This window comes from Anomalospiza imberbis, chromosome 9, assembly GCF_031753505.1.
Source record: "Anomalospiza imberbis isolate Cuckoo-Finch-1a 21T00152 chromosome 9, ASM3175350v1, whole genome shotgun sequence".
Lineage (NCBI taxonomy): Eukaryota > Metazoa > Chordata > Aves > Passeriformes > Viduidae > Anomalospiza > Anomalospiza imberbis.
The window spans coordinates 10,434,704-10,457,718 of record NC_089689.1 but is presented as its reverse complement, the minus strand read 5'-3'; the positions used below and the strand labels follow the sequence as shown (position 1 = coordinate 10,457,718).

General features: G+C 37.6%; 2 protein-coding genes across 5 annotated transcripts in view; one reads left to right on the top strand and one right to left on the bottom strand.

Moving 5' to 3' along the window:
* Positions 1-10,423, top strand: part of EEIG2 (EEIG family member 2) — a 21,008-nt gene extending 10,585 nt beyond the window's left edge. For both annotated transcript variants that reach the window (XM_068199654.1, XM_068199655.1), the window contains exons 2-11: positions 1,661-1,781; positions 2,182-2,211; positions 2,704-2,820; positions 3,972-4,018; positions 6,352-6,458; positions 6,991-7,086; positions 7,620-7,821; positions 7,904-8,031; positions 8,415-8,484; positions 10,044-10,423. In XM_068199654.1, coding sequence (XP_068055755.1) covers positions 1,661-1,781; positions 2,182-2,211; positions 2,704-2,820; positions 3,972-4,018; positions 6,352-6,458; positions 6,991-7,086; positions 7,620-7,821; positions 7,904-8,031; positions 8,415-8,484; positions 10,044-10,086 — 961 coding nt within the window. In that variant the 3' untranslated portion in view covers positions 10,087-10,423. The remainder of the gene's footprint in view (positions 1-1,660; positions 1,782-2,181; positions 2,212-2,703; positions 2,821-3,971; positions 4,019-6,351; positions 6,459-6,990; positions 7,087-7,619; positions 7,822-7,903; positions 8,032-8,414; positions 8,485-10,043) is intronic.
* Positions 5,806-23,015, bottom strand: HENMT1 (HEN methyltransferase 1). Of its 3 annotated transcripts, none has more exons than XM_068199658.1 (7): positions 22,993-23,015; positions 21,293-21,421; positions 19,662-19,774; positions 17,867-18,001; positions 17,238-17,420; positions 15,479-15,656; positions 5,806-13,962 (listed from the first exon to the last, which is right to left on the bottom strand). In XM_068199658.1, exons 2-7 carry the CDS (start codon positions 21,404-21,406, stop codon positions 13,567-13,569), a joined length of 1,119 nt encoding a protein of 372 aa, XP_068055759.1. In that variant the 5' UTR covers positions 21,407-21,421; positions 22,993-23,015; the 3' UTR covers positions 5,806-13,566. The 3 variants fall into 3 exon arrangements, with proteins under 3 accessions (XP_068055759.1, XP_068055758.1, XP_068055757.1); XM_068199657.1 differs by lacking the exon at positions 22,993-23,015 and adding an exon at positions 22,164-22,309; XM_068199656.1 differs by lacking the exon at positions 22,993-23,015 and adding an exon at positions 21,788-21,907.

Below are 23,015 nucleotides of genomic sequence, written 5' to 3'. Positions count from 1 at the left end.
AAACACTTTTTCAGTGGAAAAAAGTATCATTATTACTAACTGGAAATGTTACAGAAGAAAAAGCACTCCAAGAACTTAGTGAAATGATGAATAGCAGCAGAAGTGATGCTGTTATTGGTAGAGCCAGTGGTGTCCTGGGTGGGAAGGATGATGATGACTGCTGTCCTGCTTCTGTAACAAACAGATGTAATGAGAAAGGATTTTCTGACCTTTATGGAGGACAAGGGAACTCTTTCAATTTAGTGGCACTGTTTTATATGTGTCACAAATGTTAGCAGTTATTATCCCTTTTAAGGGTGAATTTTACATGATGTCTTCTTGTCTGAGCCTGTTTCAGTAGAGCTGTAACTATTTGTAAATTTGCCTTTTTTGAATTCTGGTTCTTTTGTGCATTTAAACAACTCACATGAAAGCAGGATGGGATTCTTTTTTTCCCACAAGAGAGGAAAGTTTGCATGTTCCTTCCAGGTCACATGCTTGAATGTGACTCAGTGTTGTACCATCAGAATCGGGTAGTCTGTTGTGGTCATTACACTGACTCATTTTAGGCTGGCTGATTTATTCCCACCTTAGGAAGTCACAGTGCCATTGAGCCCTGGAGCTGGCAGTCTCACCAGCACAGCAAAGGGAGCTTTTGTGAGCGCCCTGCAATTCTTCATTTTTCTATACACGTGATGAACTCTGGCTCCAGCTTTTGCAGAACCACAGGATTCTATCTGCTAAAGACTTCAAACTGCTTCTTCAATAAGCTGCTCTCAGAAGTTAGTATAAAACATAGGAATTTAGGTATTAGGAAAATGGAAAAGGAAAAATGAGAAATATTTTATATGTGAAGACGGTACTTCAGTGGTTAGACTGATTAAAAAAAATTAGCAGGTTTTGTTTTTTCTTTTAAGGTACAGGGGTTTTCTAGTTGTCCTCCCTCTGCCTTTTCATTTTGGAGTCTGTTCTTGGTCAGAATTACCCAAAGAAGAATGTGTTCTGTCTGAGCCTTATAAAATGTCATTCATAACTGAAAGCATCCTTCATCCTGCCTTTTCTCACTGCATCATACTGTCAGATTGTTATCCTCCTGTGAGAAACAGATCACTTCAGATGTGTCAGTTTATTTTGCTCTCAAAATGGCAAGCTCACAGTATGTAGCTGCAATTCTCATTTGTTCCAAGTGCATTACTTTGTGTCTGGTTATTGCACATCATCTCCTTTCTACTCTTCCAGGCCTCAAATTTACATAGTTTTGCTTGTATGACTCTCCTTTTCTCTGAACTGAAAAACTACTTGTCAAAGATGCTATCTTGAGCGCATTGCAAAGCTCAGCAATTTGGGAGACATTGCCTGGGAGCAGATGTTCAGGAAGACTTCACTCTCCTGAGGCAAACTGCAGAAATTACACTCTCATTCATTTGAAAAAACACATGGCTGTTCAACTCTTCTGGAGGCCTAATATTGTCTTAAAGGTTTGAAACAGTTATTAGTCATGCTACACTGTAAAGAGCAGAATGGGGAATTATTGTTATTATTCACACCTTGGACCCCAATTTGCATGAAGGGGCCCTTCTACAAAGAGGGGAACCAGTGTTTGTTCTTGAGCTGTCTTATTGCAGTGTGTGGTTCTTAGTGTATGTGCAACTAACACTCAGCATATGCTCTCTACTTGCAGGGAAGTAGTACAGGCAAATTGTGTCCGCTGGAAGAAAAAGTTCTTCTTTATGTGTAAGATCAGTGCCAGTGCCACAACAGGGATTCTGGACACTTGCACTTGCAGGGTGTCTGTACGGAAGGTAAGCAGCTGTTTTCCCCCTCCTCTCCTCTTTCCTTGCTCATTCTTCTTTTGTTTTAATTTTTGAATGTCTGATAAACTTCATAAAGCAAATTTTAGCTGCAATCACATCAGGTATTCCTTTAGTCAAAATTTTTTAGTAATCTTATTACTTTACTTTGACTAATTTATTAGGAATTTGCCATTCCTCTCTCCAAGACAACAGTGTCTTGCTGGCCTGCTCCAAAGGCATTATGAATAGTAAGGTCTAAATGACAACAGCATAGTCTAGCAAATGTGTGAGGGGTATTTTAAAATAAAGATTAATACCTGCTTTTCTAAAAAAAAAAAAAAACAAAGAAAAATCCTGAGTCAGTATATTTAATGGCTTAATAGTGTGTCTTTTTTCCTTTTTTTTCTAGGAATTAAAAGGAGGAAAGGCATACGCAAAGGTAAACTGAGAAGTACCTAATTTTGTCTACTGTTAAGCTTTTCTTTCTTGCCATTTTACGTAATTTTAAAGTAACTCCAGAATAGTACTTAATACCCATGACATCATAATGTACATTATAGTAACATAGTGCTGTTGGAACTTTTAATCAGTGTGTTTAATAAGCATGTAACTATGTTATACCACTAAAACTCTTTTTCTTTTGGGCTGGTATGTGGAAAGGGTTAGTAAAAGTAAACATTTACATTAAAAAATAAAGAAAACTCTCCTCATTCTTGTTCTCTCTTGGCACTTTAAATTTTTAACTGAAAATATAACTATGCTGAATTTTACACTCTGGGTTTGTTTTCTGCTTTTTTGCCTTGGTCCGTTCCCTTAAACAGAGGCATTCTCGTATACTTATTTGAAAGAAGTTGCTATTGAGTGGTACTCAATGTGTAATTAGCAAGTAATAGCCAAATGCTTACTACTAATTGTCATTTTCTGTTAACAGCTGGGATTTGCAGATCTAAATCTAGCAGAATTTGCTGGATCAGGAAATACCACTCGACGCTGTTTACTGGAAGGCTATGATACCAAAAATACAAGACAAGACAACTCCATTCTGAAAGTAATTTCTTTCCTTTATCATACTTAAAATAATAAAGCAGAGAACAAGTGCTATTATTAAGCACTTAATGAAATTTAAAACTTATTTGCTGAACTTCTTTCTGGAAGGAAAGATATTTGAAGTAAAACCGAAAGTGTTGTTTAGAGACAATCATTAAAATCCGTGCAGTCAGAAATATAATTTGCCCTATCTTTAAAATGGAGCTGGATAGCAGTAAAAGAAAAGCTTTTAAAAGGTGTTCCTAGTCTAAGGGGAGCTGAAAAATGAACAAGTTAATGTAGGGTATCTTCAAGACCGGGCAACCGTCTGTGCATCTTTCTGAGAGTGATGTCTTATATTATGTGCAAGCCACCTTCGATACCTCTGTGACTCCTGGGATTTTCCTGTTTTCTATTTGATAATAATCACTGTAACAGCTGGGGAGAATTCTTGCAAGACATCCACTCTGACATCCTCTTCCCTTAGTCCAGGGAGTTAAAAAAACTGAATAACCCCCATAAACCTAAAAATAATTATGTTGAGATTGTTTCAAGTAATTTTAATTTTTTTCCCTACTGGGACACTGGGATTAATTTTCCACATTGTTCAGCATACAGTCTATGCATGGACTTTCTGATCTGACAGTCACAGGCTGTCCAAAACACTTGTAATGGATGGCTTTGGCCTGCCTAACACGCCTTCCATGCACTGTGTCCTATAGCTTATTTGCCCTGTGTGCTTTTGCTGTCTCTGATGTTAGCACAACCCGTACTGAGAGCCAGCAGTTTGCTGAACCCTCAGCAAAGAACATACTTCAGCACCCACTGGTCTGAACAATGTTCTGTTTGATCATTCAGGTTTGAGGTTTCTTGGCTCTGTTTTTCCCTTGAAGTCATCTTAATTACTAATAATTCTAAGATTCTCCTTGATATATGTCTTTTTCAGAATCTTGTACATGTAACTATGGTACTTTAAATGGTATTTTGTATTGTTTGTATGCCTAAGAGAAACAATGTCATTTTTTGCCTGTGTGTTTATTTGTATGTGTGATTATGGCATTTTATTTTCATTAAATATAACATTTGTGGCAAATATAACTTATTTACATGACCACGTACGTGTCACAAACAATTTTTTTTTCTGATGGTGGATTTTGTTTTCTTAATGTGTAGGTTTTGATCAACATGCAGCTGATGTCTGGAGACCCATGCTTTAAAACGTGAGTTTGTAAAAAATCTCTGTGGGGTGGTGTTTTGATCATACATCCCATGTTGAGAATTACACTTCTAATTTGTGTTTTTACATCTCTTCAATCTGGCAACAGTATTAAAAAAGCCACAAAAAATGGAATGGTAGCTGAATAATGACTAACATAGTAAAACTGACAGTAGAAGTGTCATAGTTCTTGCTGTTAGGTACTTAGTGTCAAGCACAGAATATTCACGTGTACATCTGTAATGTAAAAAATGAACCACTTCAGGGAAACTGTTCCTGCAGCAGCCTTATATAAACATACTTGATACAGGGTGATCTGACTAATACTTTTGTCTGGAAAATGTACTGCTATACCTTTTATTCACAAGTCTCAGGTGACTTTGAAATATTCATTTGCAAAAAAACCCCAACAGAAGCATAATATGACTTAGTACAAGAGAAAGCACTTACAGATATTTACTTAGCAAAGACATTATGCAGCTTAGTAAAAGATGCAATAGGTAACATCTGAGGGGCAGGTAGCTAGGAAAATTCCCTGCTGTACATTGAGGATCCTTTGGCTTCATTGTCCTTCATCTGTAGTTAAGGAAGAGTAATAGTTGTGCTGTGGTTTTGTACCAGTCTAGCTTAAGTGATTCTCCACAGCACTCTTCAATGTCCCCTTTCACCACTAAATCCTTTCTTTTCTCTTCTACTAACCTTTAATGAGAAGAATAGAGCACTGAACAACTGCAGAATCTTATCTTGTGCTTATTGAATAAAGAGCAAGAGGGTATTATCTGAATTTGTCCGATTGGGCAAAACTTTTCTGTATCCCAAGTTACTTAGAACCTCTTTTACTTCAGAACAACTTTACTAGATTTACTTTAGAGCCAGACCTACTAACAAATACATCACTGGAACTGATAAACAATTCCTCAAAGGCAACTAATCAGTAGTCTTGGATATTAACAAAGCAGCACATTCATTTTTTACTGCCTAGTACTGAAGGAGTTGAAATTAGTACCCAAATAGCTTTCTGGATTCCTAGCAAAAAATCTCTTACTCAAATTATTCAGATTTGTCATTTTCTTCCAAACTGGTGATATAACCATTTCCTGGAACACAAACTTTCAACACAAACAGAACAAACAATTTATCTAATCCAGATGTCCTTTGTAGAAGGAAAAATAAACCTAAAAACAGTTTCACCATCTGGCATCAACTACATATTTTATGAAGAAGCCTAGAAGACTTTGTGTTTGATCTGGGATGACATCCCTGAAATCATTCCATTCTTGCTTTCAAATATATGTTATGCAGATAAGTTCACAAAGGTATGGTATTTCTAGAAATGCTTTTTTCTTTCTCTCTTTACTTTCAAACATAACCTAAGAGAGTCTGTGTTACTCTACATAAAGACAGTGACTAATTTATTGACTATGTCAAATCTAAAAATGTCAACAAATACCCATTTCTATGCAGACCACCAGTTTGTTCCCAACGCAGAAAATAACAAAGCATTAAAAAATCCTGTAGGTAACATCTTCAAATGTATTTTAGTTGTATTTGCTTGCAAGAGATTGCTTGTACTTTATTTTCTAATTAGTTTCTTTTGCACTAGCAAAACACAAACTGAGAGTTTTGTTAATTTAATAAGATCTCTCTTGGGGTCTTGGTATTAACTCAATGAGCTTTGTTAAAAACTTTTAATATTGAACCAAAATTTAAACTATGTCATACATGATGCTTTTTGATTTTGTAGAAGGTAAAATTTAGAGTGCAATACATGGAGATGGTTCCATAGGCCCCTTTATTAGTTGGGAGGGTTATCAGCCCCAAATAATTTCCTACTCTATTACAGGGAAGAAACAAAGCCAGGATTGTGTCACAGCACAGAAGCCAACTTGGCCAACTGTTGTGCACATTGGGATTTTTTAAATACTTAGCACCTTTTCATGTATTCCTTCAAGTACTGAATTACATATATTCTTAGCATGTAAACCGTCCTGTGATTCATACACTTAAAAAATAAGAAACAACTTCAAATTAAAGACATATCACTCCACCAATTATCAGAAAAGGAAGAGCCTTTTCCAGGATCCCCAGAAGCCTGAGGGCTGAGCAGATTGATTCTGTAAAATGTCCTTAAGCTCAATAGCAAAAACTTTTTTTTTTTTTTTTTCATTTTCGTTAATGGGGGACTAGGCAGCATGTTTCCAGAAAAGAACTGGAGGTCTGTTAACTTGATGCATAGTATGAATAATGCCAGCATATTTGAAAGGAAAACTATGTGCTGATTATTTTGGAGGGATTACAACAGAAGTACAGCAAATCTTAACCATCTTTTTCTTACAGGCCTCCTTCCACAGCAACATCTATAGCAATTGCTGGAGAATCAGAGTCTTTGCATGAAGACAGGAAAGGTGGAGAAAACTTAAAAGTAGCACATCTGGGTATAGCAGGTATAGAATAATGCTCTTAATTTTTCAATGCTTTTATAACTGGTCTCATAGTTTCAAGATGTTCAAAATACAACAAATCTGAAAAGGATGCTGACAGTTGGCCTGCAAAGGAGCCTTCTTACATGGCTTGTGAGTTTCTGCTTCAAACGCAGCGGAAGTTTTTAAGCAGATTAGCTTTTCAGACAGAAAACATCTGGGCAAACATTCTACTATGAGACTAGAGAAAGAATGATCATCTCTTTAATATTGATGCTAGACAAATCTACAACTACATTTCATACAAATCTATCTAACCCAGTGGTACTCTCTGTTTTGCTCAGATACATATTATGATTTTTATTTTTTAAAGAATGTATATTAATTAACATGCATGGTATTTTTGCAGCACTTGAATCTTCAAAAGGTTTGTAGAAAATCAGAGTCAAATCTCTAATCCCTCTGGGAAATGTGATTTTTGAATCTAATCAAGATTACTGGCAAAGTAGCAATAAAGTTGGCTTTAGGAACACTGTGTGACTTGCCCGTGTTGCAGATGTCTCATCGAAGAGTGCCTCAGTCCCAGATGAACTTGGTGCATGTGGACATTCCAGAACATCAAGCTATGCAAGTCAGCAATCAAAGCTGTCAGGTAGCTGTTCACAATTTTGTTATGAGTTGTCGGGGATTATTTTTCTTTCATAGACTTAGACAGTGGAAAATAAGTTTATGTTTTGAAAAGGGTTTGCATTGAAAGCTTTTTCCTAGAAGTTTCAGGTGTGGCAACGGTAACGTGTTTTCCCTCTTAAAATTTACTGGATTGACTGGATTATCTGTTCAGATGCAAGACAGATTTTTGCCTTTGTTCCCTCTAATTAACATATCTGAATGAGATTTTTAACTCCTCCATGAATAAAAAAATGGCGACTTAGCTCTAAAAGCTGAAGGGGATGATATTTGTCATTCTAATTGTTCTGATATAAACAGGAATTACTTAGAACAAAAAGAAAATGGCAGGTGCTAGAACACAAAATCTGAAGTCAGTTTCTAGTTGATGTATGCACATACATTCATAGCGCTTTTGAAAGTCCCTTTATACGAAGACAAAACACAAATTCTGCTTTCAGGATGGACCTGGCCTGTCAAGAACATACCTAACCCATCTCTCCTGCATTTTCCCAACAGGATATAGTACATGTCATTCTAGATCATCCAGTCTATCTGAACTCTGCCACAGGAGAAACACCTCAGTGGGGAGTACCTCAGTGGGAAGTACCTCAACAGGAACTGGAAGTATTCTAGAGCCATGTGAAGAGACTGAGCCAAAAGTAACTGAAGCTGATATTGATACATCTACTGAAGATGCACCACCAGAAAAACAATGCAGGTATGCTTAATCTGAAAGCCTTAACTAGCACAAGTAAATTACTTTATCATGTCTAAGAGCCTAAATATATTTATTTTTGCAGACATCCTGTAAAGCAAGACTCTGTGGAGTCACAGCTGAAGAGGGTTGATGCTACCAGAGTGGATGCTGATGATATAGTTGAAAAAATACTCCAGAGTCAAGACTTCAGTTTAGACTCGAGTGCAGAAGGTATGGAGATAAATAAGGAAGCTTATGGAAAATTTATGTACATTACAGGCCTTAGGAAAACCCACTCCCTTCACAGTCCCTGTTGTTTGTATTCATAAGGACTGTGCTACATTTTCTACTTTATCTTATCTACCAGAAATTGAAAATACCCTTACATGACTCGGGGAGCTTTCCCAGATGATTACTTTAAGCCCAAAAGAGCAGGTGCAAATCTGTGACGAAGGTACTTCCTCCAACATACACCATGTAGGAGTTGGTTCTTCATTACCTAAAGTATTTGCATCTGAAAGTGCCAGCTGCAAAATGGGTAGATTTAAAATTACTTAGATTTAGCTAGGACAACATTAAAAAAAGCTAACATATTTTAATCATTTGCCTTTTAGAAGAAGGTTTAAGATTATTTGTGGGCCCTGGTGGAAGCACTTCTTTTGGAAGCCACCATCTACCTAACAGGTATGTAGCCTGAACAACTAATCCATAGGCAATACAAAATAAAAATGCATCTTCTACAGCAATTATTCTGTATCTACATTCTTGACCTTTGTTTCTTTCTATTCTGTATCATTTAAAAGCACCAAAAGAGCTAGATTGTCAGTTTTTAAAATAGGACACACAGATTAGTTCCAAAACAGAACTGATGTGTCAGCCATAAGAATTATAACTTTCAGAGTTTCTGAAGAGTCTCAGTTCCAAGGTTTTCACATACAAGCAAAGTTTCAGTATGGACACAGGAAACAGACAAAGGCTTCAAATGGGAGCTCTACAGCCTTATTACGTTACTCTAGAGTGGGAAGAAAATTGTTTTACACATCTGCCTTTACAGTATCAAACTGTTAAGTCTTCCTGATAACAAGCCTCATTTTCTTCAGTTTAGTTTTTCTCACAAATCCTGTTTCTATTTGTTACATTACTTGTTTCAATGGCTTGTTCATCTTTCAACTATTTGTAGCCCTAAACTCTTTTGATAATCTGCTTCAGGTTACCTTATTGTTTAGAACCAGAGACCTTGACCTTTTTTTCCTTCTCTGAACTTTCTTCAAATACCCTAATATATGACTTGACCTGAATGTGTTAATCTTCAGATAAGAAACCATGAAAACCAGGCAAGAATATGTTCTAATACTGTGCTTCTGCAGTCCAATGTAACTCAATGTTTATAGCTGAAGAAATCAGAATAGCCTCAGTATTTCAGCAATTACTATGGACTTGGGTATAAAGGCAGTTGATAATATATTGAAAGGCATAAAATAATTGCATTGTATACGTGCATGTAATACTAATGGTTAAATTAATTAGCTCATCTGCAAACTGAGCACACCAATACCTGTCTAGGATCACATGAAAGGGTACAGAACACACTCCTGTAGCACACAGAGATTTGTCCTTATGCAGCTGCCAGCAGAGTCCAGGCATAATACTGTACTAAGGCAGTACAGTACAGTATTACTGTACTGTAATTAACGGGGTAATTTTTTACATAGTACTGCAATTTGCTGGGGAAAATCATGCACTATGGGCTGTCAGGTGGGAAATGAGACTTTTGTTTACAATTTGGAGAGAACAAAAGACTGAAGACATTTTTATTGTATCTTAATGTAAGATGACAATCACTTTCTGGGTTTTTTAGACACATTGATCTTTTATATATAAAGAGTATTAGCTGCATATGATACAGCTGTGGGGATGGGTACCCTAAACGTGATGTTTAAGAAATTCTAGTGAAGTCCAACAGTAACTTCTTGTTCAGTAACATTACTCTTTGTTCATTTTGACTGTAGTACAACAAAATCTCTTTAGTGCATTAAAGTGTAGGTGACTCCTTGGCATGGTAATAATGACAAATATTTTCTACCCTCCACATTTAGCTGGTTTGGTATTTGCTGTTTGGTTGGTTTTGTTTTTTGGGAGGGCTGTTGGTTGGGTTGTTTAAACAATACACTTGCTGATATGTGATACTTGCTATTTAGCTTCCATTTAGATAAACACTGAACGAACTTTTTTCAAACTTTCAGAGTAGGATCTGGAGCATATGAGCAGGTGGTGATAAAACGGTAAACTGGAATGTCAAATGAGGAAAACTTGGAGCTCTGGTGTTGATATTTCCAGTATTGTTTGCTCTGCTGCAAGAGCTGATAAAGACAAAATGAACTCAATATGATCTTTTTCTGAAGAGCAGTGGAATGCCTCTTGCTCATAGAGCATTCTCTTCTGTGGTATGAAGGCAATGTTTAGCTATGTGTACCTTGTGAGAGCACTTGGACTGGTTTTGTAAGCTCTGTCTGATGTTGGTGGAATTACTTAATTTCTGTGAAACATCTACGGAAGCATGTCCCATTTCAATATTTTATGTAAGAGATGACTTGCAGTGATGGACTTTGTTCGTAATGTTGTTTTTGAAGAAACTTCTGAAAGTTGGTCTTAAAAGAACCTGAAAAGAGTAATTACTGAATTTGATCCTACATGCCATTTTAGTTTTACGGAAGCTAATTACTCCTGTCAAGTCAGTTTTTATCAGGTCAAAGTTATGGCCTCCAAAAAACAGGCCAGCTATGTTTCAACATAACCAAAATCTTTTCTTAAGAGTACTGAGCACAACTTCAACAGAAGAGGTGAACGTCACGTACATTTAAAACAAACCCCCAAAACTAAATAGATCTAAACCAGCCACTAATCAGTTGTGTTAACTGTAAATTAAGGCTACAGGTTTAAATGCATCAAATGTGACTTTTTTTTGTTCAAGTGATGAAGAAGGTGGGATTTCACACCAAAATACTAAGGCACAATAGTGTTTTATTAAGAAAGCTGCCTTGATTGTTAAATCTGGCGTTCAGCAGCTGCTCCCACAGAAACTCACTTCGATAATGCATGAATATTGATATTCAATGGGATGGTACTGTTTACAAACCTAGTCAGTAGTTTACTACCACTTAATTTTTTAAATTGTAGTTTAATCCTTCTCAGTCTGTGCTTTGCTTGTGTTTTGAATGTGCCTTGCGGGACTGGGGGTGTACAGGGAGACCAAACTAATTACTAAGGAATTAAAGCTTTAAAACTAGGTAAACATCTATATATACTATTATTAATATAACTTGTTAAGAGAAGCACTTTATTGTAGACATACTCTGCACACTGAAAAAGTCTTAGTGTGCAACAGCTTTGTTGAACACTTCTTCTTTTGCTATCTGTCCACTGTTACATTAGGTCAATGTACTGTAATTAATTTGCACAAGCAGTGATTTGCCTGACAGGCAAGAAAGAGCTCTTTAAATTTTCATTAAGAATATGAAAGAATCCATTTTTAAAGGGATGTGTTGGGTAACAAATAGATGTAATTAACTGTAGACTGCAAATTACTTATTTTTTTTAAATTTAGTGGTACTGTTTATCAGTTAAGGCATGGAATAAGTAAAAATAGCATCACGACTTTTGAAAGCTCAGAATGCTTCAAATTTTGCTCAGTGATGTTTGACACTTTTTCATTGATGTAAAAGTAGGCCATATTTAATAGATTAAATTAGCAAAAGCAGACTTTGTTTTCCACAAATCCATAGCAGAATTATTAAATTTTTATTTGTATTTTTAACAAAATTTCAGCTTTCAAAGCTAGAATGCTGTTATTGAAAATGATGAATTTGAGCTATTTCTCAGTTTTGGTACTTGCATACTTTTATTTCTACAGTTAATTTTAATCTCTGTAGAGATTAAGTAAAAGAATTAATTAAGTAAAAGAATTAATACAAAGATTCTATTTTAGCTGCTCTTAATAGAAGTGTGGTATTATCAGTTTCTGTTCTCCATAGGAATTTTAAACTGAAACTACTCAACTGCTGGTATACAACTCTCTCTCAGAACATTATAGTCTCCTTTCCTGTTATATAACTAATTAATACCAAAAAATCTCATTGCAAGCAAAAGATGCCAGAAATTTGAATACATTCTTTGCTTTCAGTACTATTTGACACTGCTATATTTGTTGACAAATCCATTAAAACTAGTAGTAGTTAAATGGTAGTTTACTTAAATTTACTAGGAAAACTACATGGAGTTTGAGGAAAGCAGACTTTTAAAAAATACTGTACAGCTGCTTATATAATTCTCAAGGGAATTTCCATAGCATTTTATGTTAAACAACACAGCTGATGGGTATAGATTAGATAATTTGTATACTATAAACAGTATTTTCTTGCTTGTGCAGATCTTTCAAATAATAGGGAATTTGACATAGAATTCCAGCTTTTCATAAAACTGTACCTTAGTAATTTATTCTTCTGACTTGACTTACAACTCTTCATGAAGTGATAATCTAATTGTGAATCATGCAAGTGGAACATAACCTTCACATTTAGGTGCTGTGTTTTCTTTTTTGTAAGCTATGTTATATGAATACTGGAGACTTCCATGTTGTAAACTGTTTGGGATGTACTGGTGGATTGTGTGGTTTTTTAACTGTATTTGAATACAAATCTCTCAGACATTCAATAAACTCATGTCTTCAGTTTGGAATCCATTCCTAAACAATTGTCTCTTTTTTTAATGCAAAAATTTACAAACTTAACTGGAAGTTTGAGTCGATTTCAGTTTCTCTTCCAGTTAAGGAGTTCTTTTTAAAATGCTTTGCTTTTTCCTGCTTCTGTGTTATCACAATAGTGACATCTATATTATCAGGAAAAGGTGTCATTTAGATCCCATTCTTTTTCTAATCTAGAAGGAAAATTTTGAATTCAGAACAATGATCAGAAGTGTCCTGTTCAACTATACTGACCATAACCAAACAATAGATACCCACGTTATTTCCCTTATATTCAGGATACTGCACTCTTTTCTTGATGTTGGTGTTGGAGGGTTTTTTGTGGTGGTGGTGTGGGGTTTTGTTCTTATTAAATTTTTTCAATCTAATCTATTTGGATTTTACAGTTTTGAACAAAAGCTGCACATGAAAACATAGAAAATAGTTCAGCTACTCCAGAGATAGGTTAGCATTCACAATTACTGCAGTTCTTTAAATGTTTTAATTTTTTTTCAAAAACAGAACAAATATGCCAGTTTCATAATTCAGCTGGAACAACATTTAGTTTTCATCAAGGCTGAGTATGTACTCATCTTGAAAAAGGCATCTATAAATTTTACAGAAATTAAGAAAAAACTTGCCTTAAACTTATGTGTGACTCACATTATTCAGCACAACACAGTAGATGGTAACACAAACTATCCTTGAAGTTAACAAGAGACTACCAGAAATAATGTAGTAATGATAGCTACAATAAAACAATAGAAAGCAAACAGAAATATTTAATTTTCTTCTTGGAAATGAATTTTTTCCTTTTAGCCCGATACTCTACTTGAAACCCCTATGAGTTACTGTTACCTTTGTCAGAAGCACTCACCTTCACTCAATGACAGGTGCTGACAGATAAATACCACTGAAGGTTAGAAAAGATTTTTGTGGTCTAGTTAGCATACAGAACATACCATCTGACAGCTTCTAAAAAAACCCACTTTCATTACTTCAACTGAACTTTGTGTGAGAAATCTGATCTAATTCTCTTCATTTTCATGTTCAATATTGAACATCACAGCAGAACCATCACTGCTCAGTGTGACCTTGCCTGCAATAAGCTTGCATAACTTCTCAAAGGTACCACAAAGTCGATTCACTTTGGGAAAAGAAAAGATTGTTGTGAGAGGTATGTGAACCTCATTGCCACTGACAAATGGTTCCATGTTTTTTTCAACAACCAGTTTTCCAACATAGTCAGAAAAACAGTCCATTGAAGGTTGGAATTTGGATTTTCTCTCAGGATCATCACCATGCTCCTCACGTTTTGACATTAAATGGTGCTTAATGATTTGGGCTGTGAAAATAACTTCATTGATCACTGCGTTCTGCAAGTACTTCTCATCTTTAAGACTCGGGTACACTGCTTTGAAGACCTTTACGATATACAAGAATACACAAAATGTTTATCACTATCACAAGCTCAGATTTTCACATTTGCTGTCCAAAAAAGCTGCTAAAATGTGAATATCATTTTTATTCAATCCTGTTTTGCTTATTAAACAGTTTCAGGTAACAAAAACTAGGCAATATGAGCTGGTTTTCTTTATTACAACTACAGTGGCAGTTAGCTGAACTTAACAAACACCCCAAAACCCCACAGGCTATACCTGCAAGCTACACTGTAGCTCAGGCAAGGTAAAGCCCTGCAATTCTTTACCTTTTTTAATAATTCTCTTACTTCTCACATTATGGAGTTCTGGGGACAGTTCTATAGTGATGGAGATTCTAAACTACTTCTGAATTGTCATCTGGAAACCAAGACTACAGCATGTCATTTATTGTTTTCAGAGTAAAAACACTAAATATGCTCTCACAGCTATAGGGAATGCTAAAAATAAATTGTGACATCCAAACCTGTGAAATTGTAGTGTGTTCCACATTGAGCTATACTCCAAGGCAATTAAGGAAATTAAGCAGGAATCTCATTCCCACCAGGTTACTAGGAAGTGCTTTATACCAACACACTACCAATGAAGTTCCACTGTCTATAATTATTTCTTACTTTCCAATTACATCTTGAAATGTTGAATTATCTCTATAAATTAGTTACCTGATAAAAATGAATTTTATAAGAAACACACAAAATTAACACTCTTGTTTAATCTCAAAGGATACCCATGTCAAAACTCTCTCCAAAATGACCCTATAATGGGAGCTAATGAAAGAAATTTCTACTACATGTCCATCACCTAGATGTATTTCCAAGTCTGGTGAGCATTAAAGAGCACTTCATTAATCTATTATGGGCAATAGATGACAGGTGGCATTTCACATGCATAGAAATTTCCAATACAGAAATTACAGATGTTTTTATAGCTTGGAAACCATAAAAGATAAAGCTATAATACCACTTTATGTTTCAATTCAGGTCACAAGTCATTTGAAGATACTTATATATTTTTACACAAAGGACTGAGATATTGGAGTATGTTCACTCAAACAAATAATTTAAGGCCTTATAAAATTGAATAAACCCCCAACAGTGTATTTATTTTTGCACTGTTACTTCATGTCAACTCTGAAAAAAGTTTGATTTATACCACATGGCATTTAGTAAGAAATGCTGTTTTAAAATGTTTTATTTATCTAAAAAATCTGGGTCATTGCCAACAGCCACATAATAAATAAATTTAATGACTACAGGAAAAATAGCTGGCAGAAAGGAAACATTTCATTCCAAGGATAGGACTATCTTAAGATAAGAATGATTATCCATATTGTTATTTAGCAAATACCCTAAAAGTTTAAGGCCTTTGTACAACTGGAAACACAAAGAATGAGACTGTCTTGCTCTGATTGTCAGCAGTATTTCCTGGTAACAACCTCACAGGCAGTCATAGACAGCTTTACTCTTTATTCCTACCTCTAAAGGAAGAAAATAATACTTACTGTTTTGTAAACTGCTTCCATGGGTTTCTCAGACTGAAGAGATTCACCAGTTTGAGGATATTTTCTAACAAACACACCTATTTGGGTACAAAACCCAACCTTCTCCATTCCTGTTGGTGGGTGCCCGACACCAGTAAATTCCACTGAGTAATCATAGCATCTAGCAGTCTCTAGAGCCCTAAGAGAGACCAATTATTCCAATTATATGAAATACTCATCTTTCCATGTGATAAAGATCCATTCTTAAGGAGAATCAAGACTCTAAGGCTGCGAAGGCTGGAATATAATTTCTCTAACAATACTCCCATGCCTGAAGATGAACACTGTCACATCTTGTTGTACCAGAGCTGTAAGATGCCTACCATAGTCTGAATCATTTAGTATCAGTAATTTAGACATCCAAACATTACTGTTTCTTCTACAATATGTGCATAGAATGTAATACTCATAGTTGCTTAGTCACCAACCTGGAAGTCAGATAAAAACTGATTTTCAAGAACAAGATTTGAGAAGAACCCATAAAAAACATACCCACCTCTAAACCACAAGAGACCAGTTAATAGAGAAAGTGTGGTTTGCTGTAAATGTAGAAAGACTAAAATCTACCTAATCAAGGTTACAAGAGTGTATATAACACCTAAATGAAAACTATCTTGTAGTACATCAGCCAGTGTGAACAAATGGGGCAGAGAACCAAAACTGCGCTACCTACCTTCATCATTGTCCATGGAAAAGAAGAAAACTAAATTAATATCTCATGTATTTTAAAGAATAAAGTAATATTTCTATTTCACAACACAAAGGCTGTCTCATGTTTACAGCTCAAAAACCCCCCACATTTCTTCAGTGATATCAATATTTTAAATTCACATTTACCTAAAAGCAAAATCTAAATATACTTGAAGTCATTAGAAATTTTCTCTAAGGTATTCTAAGGTAGCTAATTACAGGTAGGTTTTAGTATCATTATGTAGGGAAAAATACATGCTTCCAGCGTTGCAAAACTATTTACTCAAAAATCACTAGATACTTTAAAATGTATGGCAGAAACAACATAGTTTAAGGGGCAAAATTTCCAGGATAGATACACCAAGAGCTGCCTATTGAGGCATGGCATTCTTTACTGTACCATGAATTTTCTTCCACAACTGCTTGACAGTTGAATGTTATCAGAGCATCCCATTTTCTCTTTATTTTTATTACATTCCTGATATTAAGGGTAAGATAGATCTCATGTAACCCTCTGTCATGTGCATATGATTTGCATTAAATCCTTCATTGTGCCATGATCCATTAAGCTATCCTGTGTTCAACATGCCCCACTGCTGTGGTTATCTGATAAGTCTGCTTGCATATTACCAAGTGCTTTGATTACACACCACATAAAGCAAGCACATTTCTTTGATTTTAGGAAGAATTTCTATAGCAGGGTATTAAGCAAAAATATTAATTGATACCTTACATTTCAACTGTGTTAATTGCAATAAAGATATAAAAGTAGTAAGTAAAAGTTTTAAATCTTTTTTGTAGAGCGGTTACAGTAAAAGTCAATTTAACCACCATCATAAAATACAAAATTCACAGAATATGCTTAACTGCTCTCAGCAGCAAAGAAACCACCAAATCAGGAGGTGACACTTCACTGACAGCAAACCACATAAATGAACCACTCTGAAAATGCACAGCCATTCATTTCTCACACTACTGGGCACTCAGAGCTGCATCATATGCACCCAGTATATAATGTTCAGTACTTTACCAGCTTTGAAACTGTGCTCGGCTCCACTCGAATTTGTGGTCTGGATGCCTGTATAACATCACTCTTGGAAGCAAACAGTTAAATTCAGAATTTGGAGTGCTGATCACAACTATCCTTGGAGCCATGAAACCAAACACCACTTCAGGAAACTTCTTCAGCTCTGATTCTTCCAGGTGTTCTATTCTGAAAAGAGTAAGTTGATGTCTGTGTTTAAAAACACACTACTGTAATTTTAACAACCAGTCAAAAGAACCCCAAACCCGTGACTTGTAATTTAACACCTATCTCTGCAATATAAGCACTGGCACTGTGGCCAAGTAGCAGCACATGGGACTTTGAGCAAATCTCCTCTTCCATTTTGTACTTATCCATCAGTAGCCTTGTCTGAGCAAATCTCCTCTTGCATTTTGTACTTTTCCATCAGTAACCTCTTCCTGCCATAAGCATTACCTGAGTTACTTAGTATGGTTAATTTAAACACAAGTTAGAAGCCCCTCTTCTACTTTCTACTTTTCTAATTCTACTCTTCTGCTTGAAAGGTTTAATCAAGCCTGTTTGGAGCATGGACAAAATTCCAAAATGAACTCTAATGGACTTAAAAAACCATTTAGTGTTGTCCTAATACTCACAGTTCAATACATGTCACCAAGTCAAAACCAAGCATGCAAGGATCTTTGTGGGCAACTGAACCATGATGCAAGGTAACAGTTAGGGATCTTTCAGATGGTTGCAAATAATCAACAGGAAGAGGAGACAATGTATGCCTACAAAAGTATTAAAAATATGATGTTACAGGAAGGACCTTAAGACAAGATAAATAGTGCATGAAAATGAACTAGCTAACATCCTGCATAGATACCTCATAAATTTCAAGAAGGTTAACTACTTCACATGGATATAAAAAAGAATATGCAATACAAACACTTCTTCTAACTACCTACAATAGGACAGAAAGAGCCGAAGTTAATCCAGAAACTATCCTTCGTGTTTACAAAAATTTCCATTATACTCTCAAGTCACTTGGGAAGCCACTTGTAAATTCTGATAATAGTTCAATTTCAGATACACAGTAAGTCTGGTTTAGACAAGCTTTGTATGATTTTGGGGGGAGTTTTCAGCAAACATATGACCTATTTTTTCCAAGTAAAATACACTGAGAAACCAAAGTACATGTGCAAATTTCATTCTGAAGTACAGCATTAGACAAAACACACAATAAATATTACATATAAAAGGTTACTTCTCTTCATTCTTCAGAAAAAGCAAGAGATAACATCAGCAGCCAGATCCTACATATTCACTGAAATTGCGTTGATCTGCTTTCAGTAAATCTACATTCATCCATTGGACCAACGCTTCAAAGATCACAAACCTCTCATTTTAGAGAGGCTCTAAACCAGATGCCACACACTGAGCTAATGTAATGTATAAGCATACATAGATATTCCTAACACCATGCATTAGTGCCTTTACAAACTGTATTTCTCAGATGGTGCACACCCTGAGGGCCTCTGCGTGACCCAGACCTTTGGCTACATTAGGTGATGTTATGGGCACCTACAGCCCAGGAGTCCCCTGGCACAGATCCAGTGTAACTAACAATGACACAGTTCTTCATTTGCCAAGTTGCTATTTCTGCAGTTACCCTAATTTTGAAAGCCTCTACAAGAAATGCAGCACCATGCCACTTGTATTTGGTTTGCATGGCAAGGTGGCCAGGAGGCTATAGAAGAGGATTCTCCATGCTGGAGCAGGCTCCTGGCAGTAACCTCTGGAGAAAGGAGCCCACACTGGAGCAGCTTGGCTGGCAGGACTTGTGACCCGGTGGGGCACCCATGTTGGAGCAGGCTGCTCCTGCAGGACTGCACCCTGTGGAAAGGGACCCGGGCTGGAGCAGTTCATGAAGAACTGCAGCCCATGGGAAGGGCCCACGCTGGAGAAGTTCATGGCAGTCTGTTTCCTCCATGGGACAGACCACATGCTGGAGCAGAAGAAGGACTTCTATCCCTGAGGAGGAAGCAGCAGCAGACCTAACATGTAATGAAATGACTGTAATCCCCATTCCTCATCTCTCTGCAACACTGCAGGAGAGGAGGTAGAGAACAGGCAATAAAACCCATGAAGGAATGAAAGGCAGGGAGAAGGTGTTTTCAAAATTTGCTTTACTTCTTATTATCCTACTCTGATTTTGATAATAAATTCAATTAATTTCCCCAAGTCAAGTCTGGTTTGCCCATGATGGTAACTGATGAGTGATCTCTCCCTGCCCTTTATCTCATTGACATGTTGTTTTATTTTCTCTCTCTGTCCAGCCAAGGTGGGGGAATGATAGAGCAGCTATTGGTGAGCTCCTGGCTCCACCCAGGGCCAACTCACCACACTACTAGGTCAAGACAAACATAAACCTGAAAACAAAGAGCTTACATTTTCTCTTTCATTACATTTGCACAGATATCTAGCCCAGCTAACACTTCAATGCAACTGCAGAATTTCAGCATCCAGAGAAGGCTGCAATCAGCGCATCCTAAATCTGCCACCTGTAAATTACATATTAAAAAAAATGTATAAATGCTATGTAGTTCTAAGTAATTTCAGAGACTTGCATAAAATTAAAATTCCATACTTATCAAAATAACTTTTTAATTATAAAGCATTTCAAAATCATAACTAAAATTTACAGCTGTAAGCAAGCAGGATAGATGCAGATTTGAAAATTCTTTTTAAAAAATGAAGATCCTGCAAGATTTTTTAAAAATAATTAACCTTTTGTTACTTCAGCTATAAACAAGTACATGTAGGACATCCCACTGACTCAGGAGAATGTCTTCCACATGAGTAACAGTAAAGGATGATTTTATGTACAAATGCTGCAGCAATTTTCATATTCACCACTGCTTTTCACTGAGCTGTTCTCCCTTCAAAACACTGAGAACAGGCGCACCAGCAACCAAGTTCGCAGCAAAGAATCTGCACAAAACAAGTTTACAGGCTCAGTCTAATGTTTAAGTGGGGAACTCTGGGGATATTCAGACCATGAAGTCAAATAATAAATATTCTTTCCTGTAAGCTAAAGAGATAGTCGAGTGTGTAAACCAACTCCCACTGTTCTTCCTCAGGCTCAGTCAAGGTTGAAGCACACTGCTGTTCCCCACGTGAGAATTCTGAGTTGTTTCTACCCAGTTTATCTACCGTCTGTGTAAACAGAAAGTTCACCCTCCCAGCACTTCCACATCCTAAATCAGAAAATTCAAACCTTGAAGGACAGATGCAACACTGATGAATACGTTCTATTTGAAAGGATATTACACTGCCATGGCATCATAGACTTGATCAGATTTTTATTAGCTACTAGAAGTATGGTTACATAAGTAATGCAGGTGCATCAGTTTCTTGCATGCCCCCGAAGATATTAACATCAGTTTAAGGGTTAAACACTGCAGACTTGAGAAGGTCTTTTTGGGAATGAAGTGGGGAGGACACATTAGAAGAGAGCAAATATTACAGAATGTTACTTAAACAATTTAACTTTTCACAGTGATTAGTAAAACAAAAGTTCTGGTATATTGGAGGGACACAGGTGACAATACAGGTAGAGGGTCACAAGATCTTAAGAAAGTGGAGATGAGTTAGCCTCACATAATCCCCACACTCTCCCACTTCTCATCTGAGACTATCCTTGCAAATGATGAGATAAACCTGATACGCTACACAGAACTAACAGCTCTGGAAAGCAAAACCCAACTATGAGGAAAACAACTCGAACCAAATTCCACAGTATTAAATTAAAAACAGAATGCCCACTACATTCAGAAACAGTCTAAGGCATTTCTCTTGTTTAAATATTCTCCTCTTCCCATCAGGTAACATTATTTTTATGTACCCCTGAAAAACAACATATCACAAGGTATCTGCTAAGGCCATTCAGTTTAAACAGTTCCTTCACTACTATTGTTTGGTAATTAGGTCAACAGATTATTTATGCATTTTGTCTTCCTGAGATGCCAAGTGCCAACTTACTTTCAAGTTTATAACCTAAAGAGACAAAACATACCAACCTTCTTAGGTTTGTATTTCTCCACTAAATCTTTAACAAACTGGTAGCGTTGTTTGTACAAAGGAGGTTCAAATTTAATAATTTGTGTAAACTCTTCTTGAAAGTTCTTATCCATAGTATTCTGGGAACCCTAAAATAAAAAGTTAACTCTTATTTTCTGAAGCACTTCATAACATACCCAGTTACAGTCTGCTGTTTTCAGTAGTGTTTGAGCCCCAATTAAGCAGGGGCAGACCTGTTCTATTCAAAGAATGACAAAAACATTGGGATTAGCACGATTAGGCTGTTCTCTCCCCACGTAATTATGTAAATGACTATAAATCATATACAAATCTAAAAAAGCACATTTCATAATCTGTCACTCTCCATCCAGCACACCTGGACAGAGATCACAACCAAACACTACGACCAAACGCATCTGGGGCAAACTTGATTACTCTACGAGGTCTTTTACACCCAAACAAAAACATGTATTTGTGTATATATATACACGCACAAAAGCCGACTCAGTGCTCAGGCCAGTCCCCCGCCGCCTCAGGAGTTAAGCGGGCCTGCTGGGCTCCCCTCAGCAGCGCCCGCCTGAGGGGCCACCCGCGGCACCCCCCGCCGGCCCCCGAGCCCCGCCGGCCCCCGAGCCCCGCCGGCCCCCGAGCCCCGAGCCCCGCCGGCCCCCGAGCCCCGAGCCCCGCCGGCCCCCGAGCCCAGCCCCGCCGGCCCCCGAGCCCCGCCGGACCCCGAGCCCAGCCCCGCCGGCCCCCGAGCCCAGCCCCGCCGGCCCCCGAGCCCAGCCCCGCCGGCCCCCGAGCCCCGCCGGCCATTGCCTCCCGGCCCAGCCACCCCTTGCCGGGGCTTCCCTGCTCTTCCCGCTCCACCTTCTCTCCCACAGCGAGCTCCAGCCTGGCACAAGCGGTCGCCCCTACGGGGGTGCGGCACCTCCGGGGAGCGCCGGGGGCTCCAATTGACCGCCGCCGGCGCGGGGGATGTTCCCTAAGGCACTTCTGTGCGAGAGGATAAATCAGCACCAACGAGCGTCCCAGGGCCCACGTGTTGTACTGATCCGTACAGCCTCCCTCAGTGTAATGAAAAGGTGATTGGCGGCGGCGAGCAGCGTCCCTCCTTTTTTACACTAAGCCCCAAAAATCTCGCCACTCCTCATGCAAGTCCCTTGCGGTGCTGCTGTGTGTAACGCCGCGTTCGCTCCGCCGCAGAGGGAAAAGGCGCTGCTGAGCTGGTTGAGAGGTGCAGCGAAGTAGCCTTGTCTGGGGGAGTGCGGTAGAGTGCACAAACATCCAAAATCGATGTCTTTTGCAGGGTTTCATTACGCATTGTGCACGCTAGGGCAAATTCGTCTCTCAGTGAGCAGGCAGCTGCATAACTGCACGCTGAAAGAAAGGAAAGCTTGGCTCTAAATGTCCCGTGTCTTCTGTTAACAGCATGTAAAACGTTGGCTAATCACAGGGCAGGGCTGTCATTACTGGAGTGTAGGCCGGGGACCTAGAAAGAGACAAGACTCTGGTGGCAGTGAGGGTAAGGCTAAATAAGTCAGATCATTCAGCGCCCTTTAAGATTTCAGAATATTCTAGAAATGTACATGCTGACTTTGGGCTAACATACTAAGTTTTGTGGCCTAGACGGAGCATACAGTTACTCTTTTTGGCTGTTGAGTAATTGTTTAACCCTGAACTATCACTTGGTACTTACATATCAACTAGATAATTCTATAA

Coding starts and splice junctions, on each gene's coding strand:
- HENMT1 (XM_068199658.1), bottom strand. CDS start 21,406: ATGGATAAGAACTTTCAAGAAGAGTTTACACAAATTATTAAATTTGAA. Junction 18,002..19,661: donor AATGTAATGAAAGAGAAAAT/GTAAGCTCTTTG, acceptor ATACTTTTGTAG/GCATACATTGTCTCCTCTTC. Junction 15,657..17,237: donor CGAGCACAGTTTCAAAGCTG/GTAAAGTACTGA, acceptor GGTCTCTCTTAG/GGCTCTAGAGACTGCTAGAT.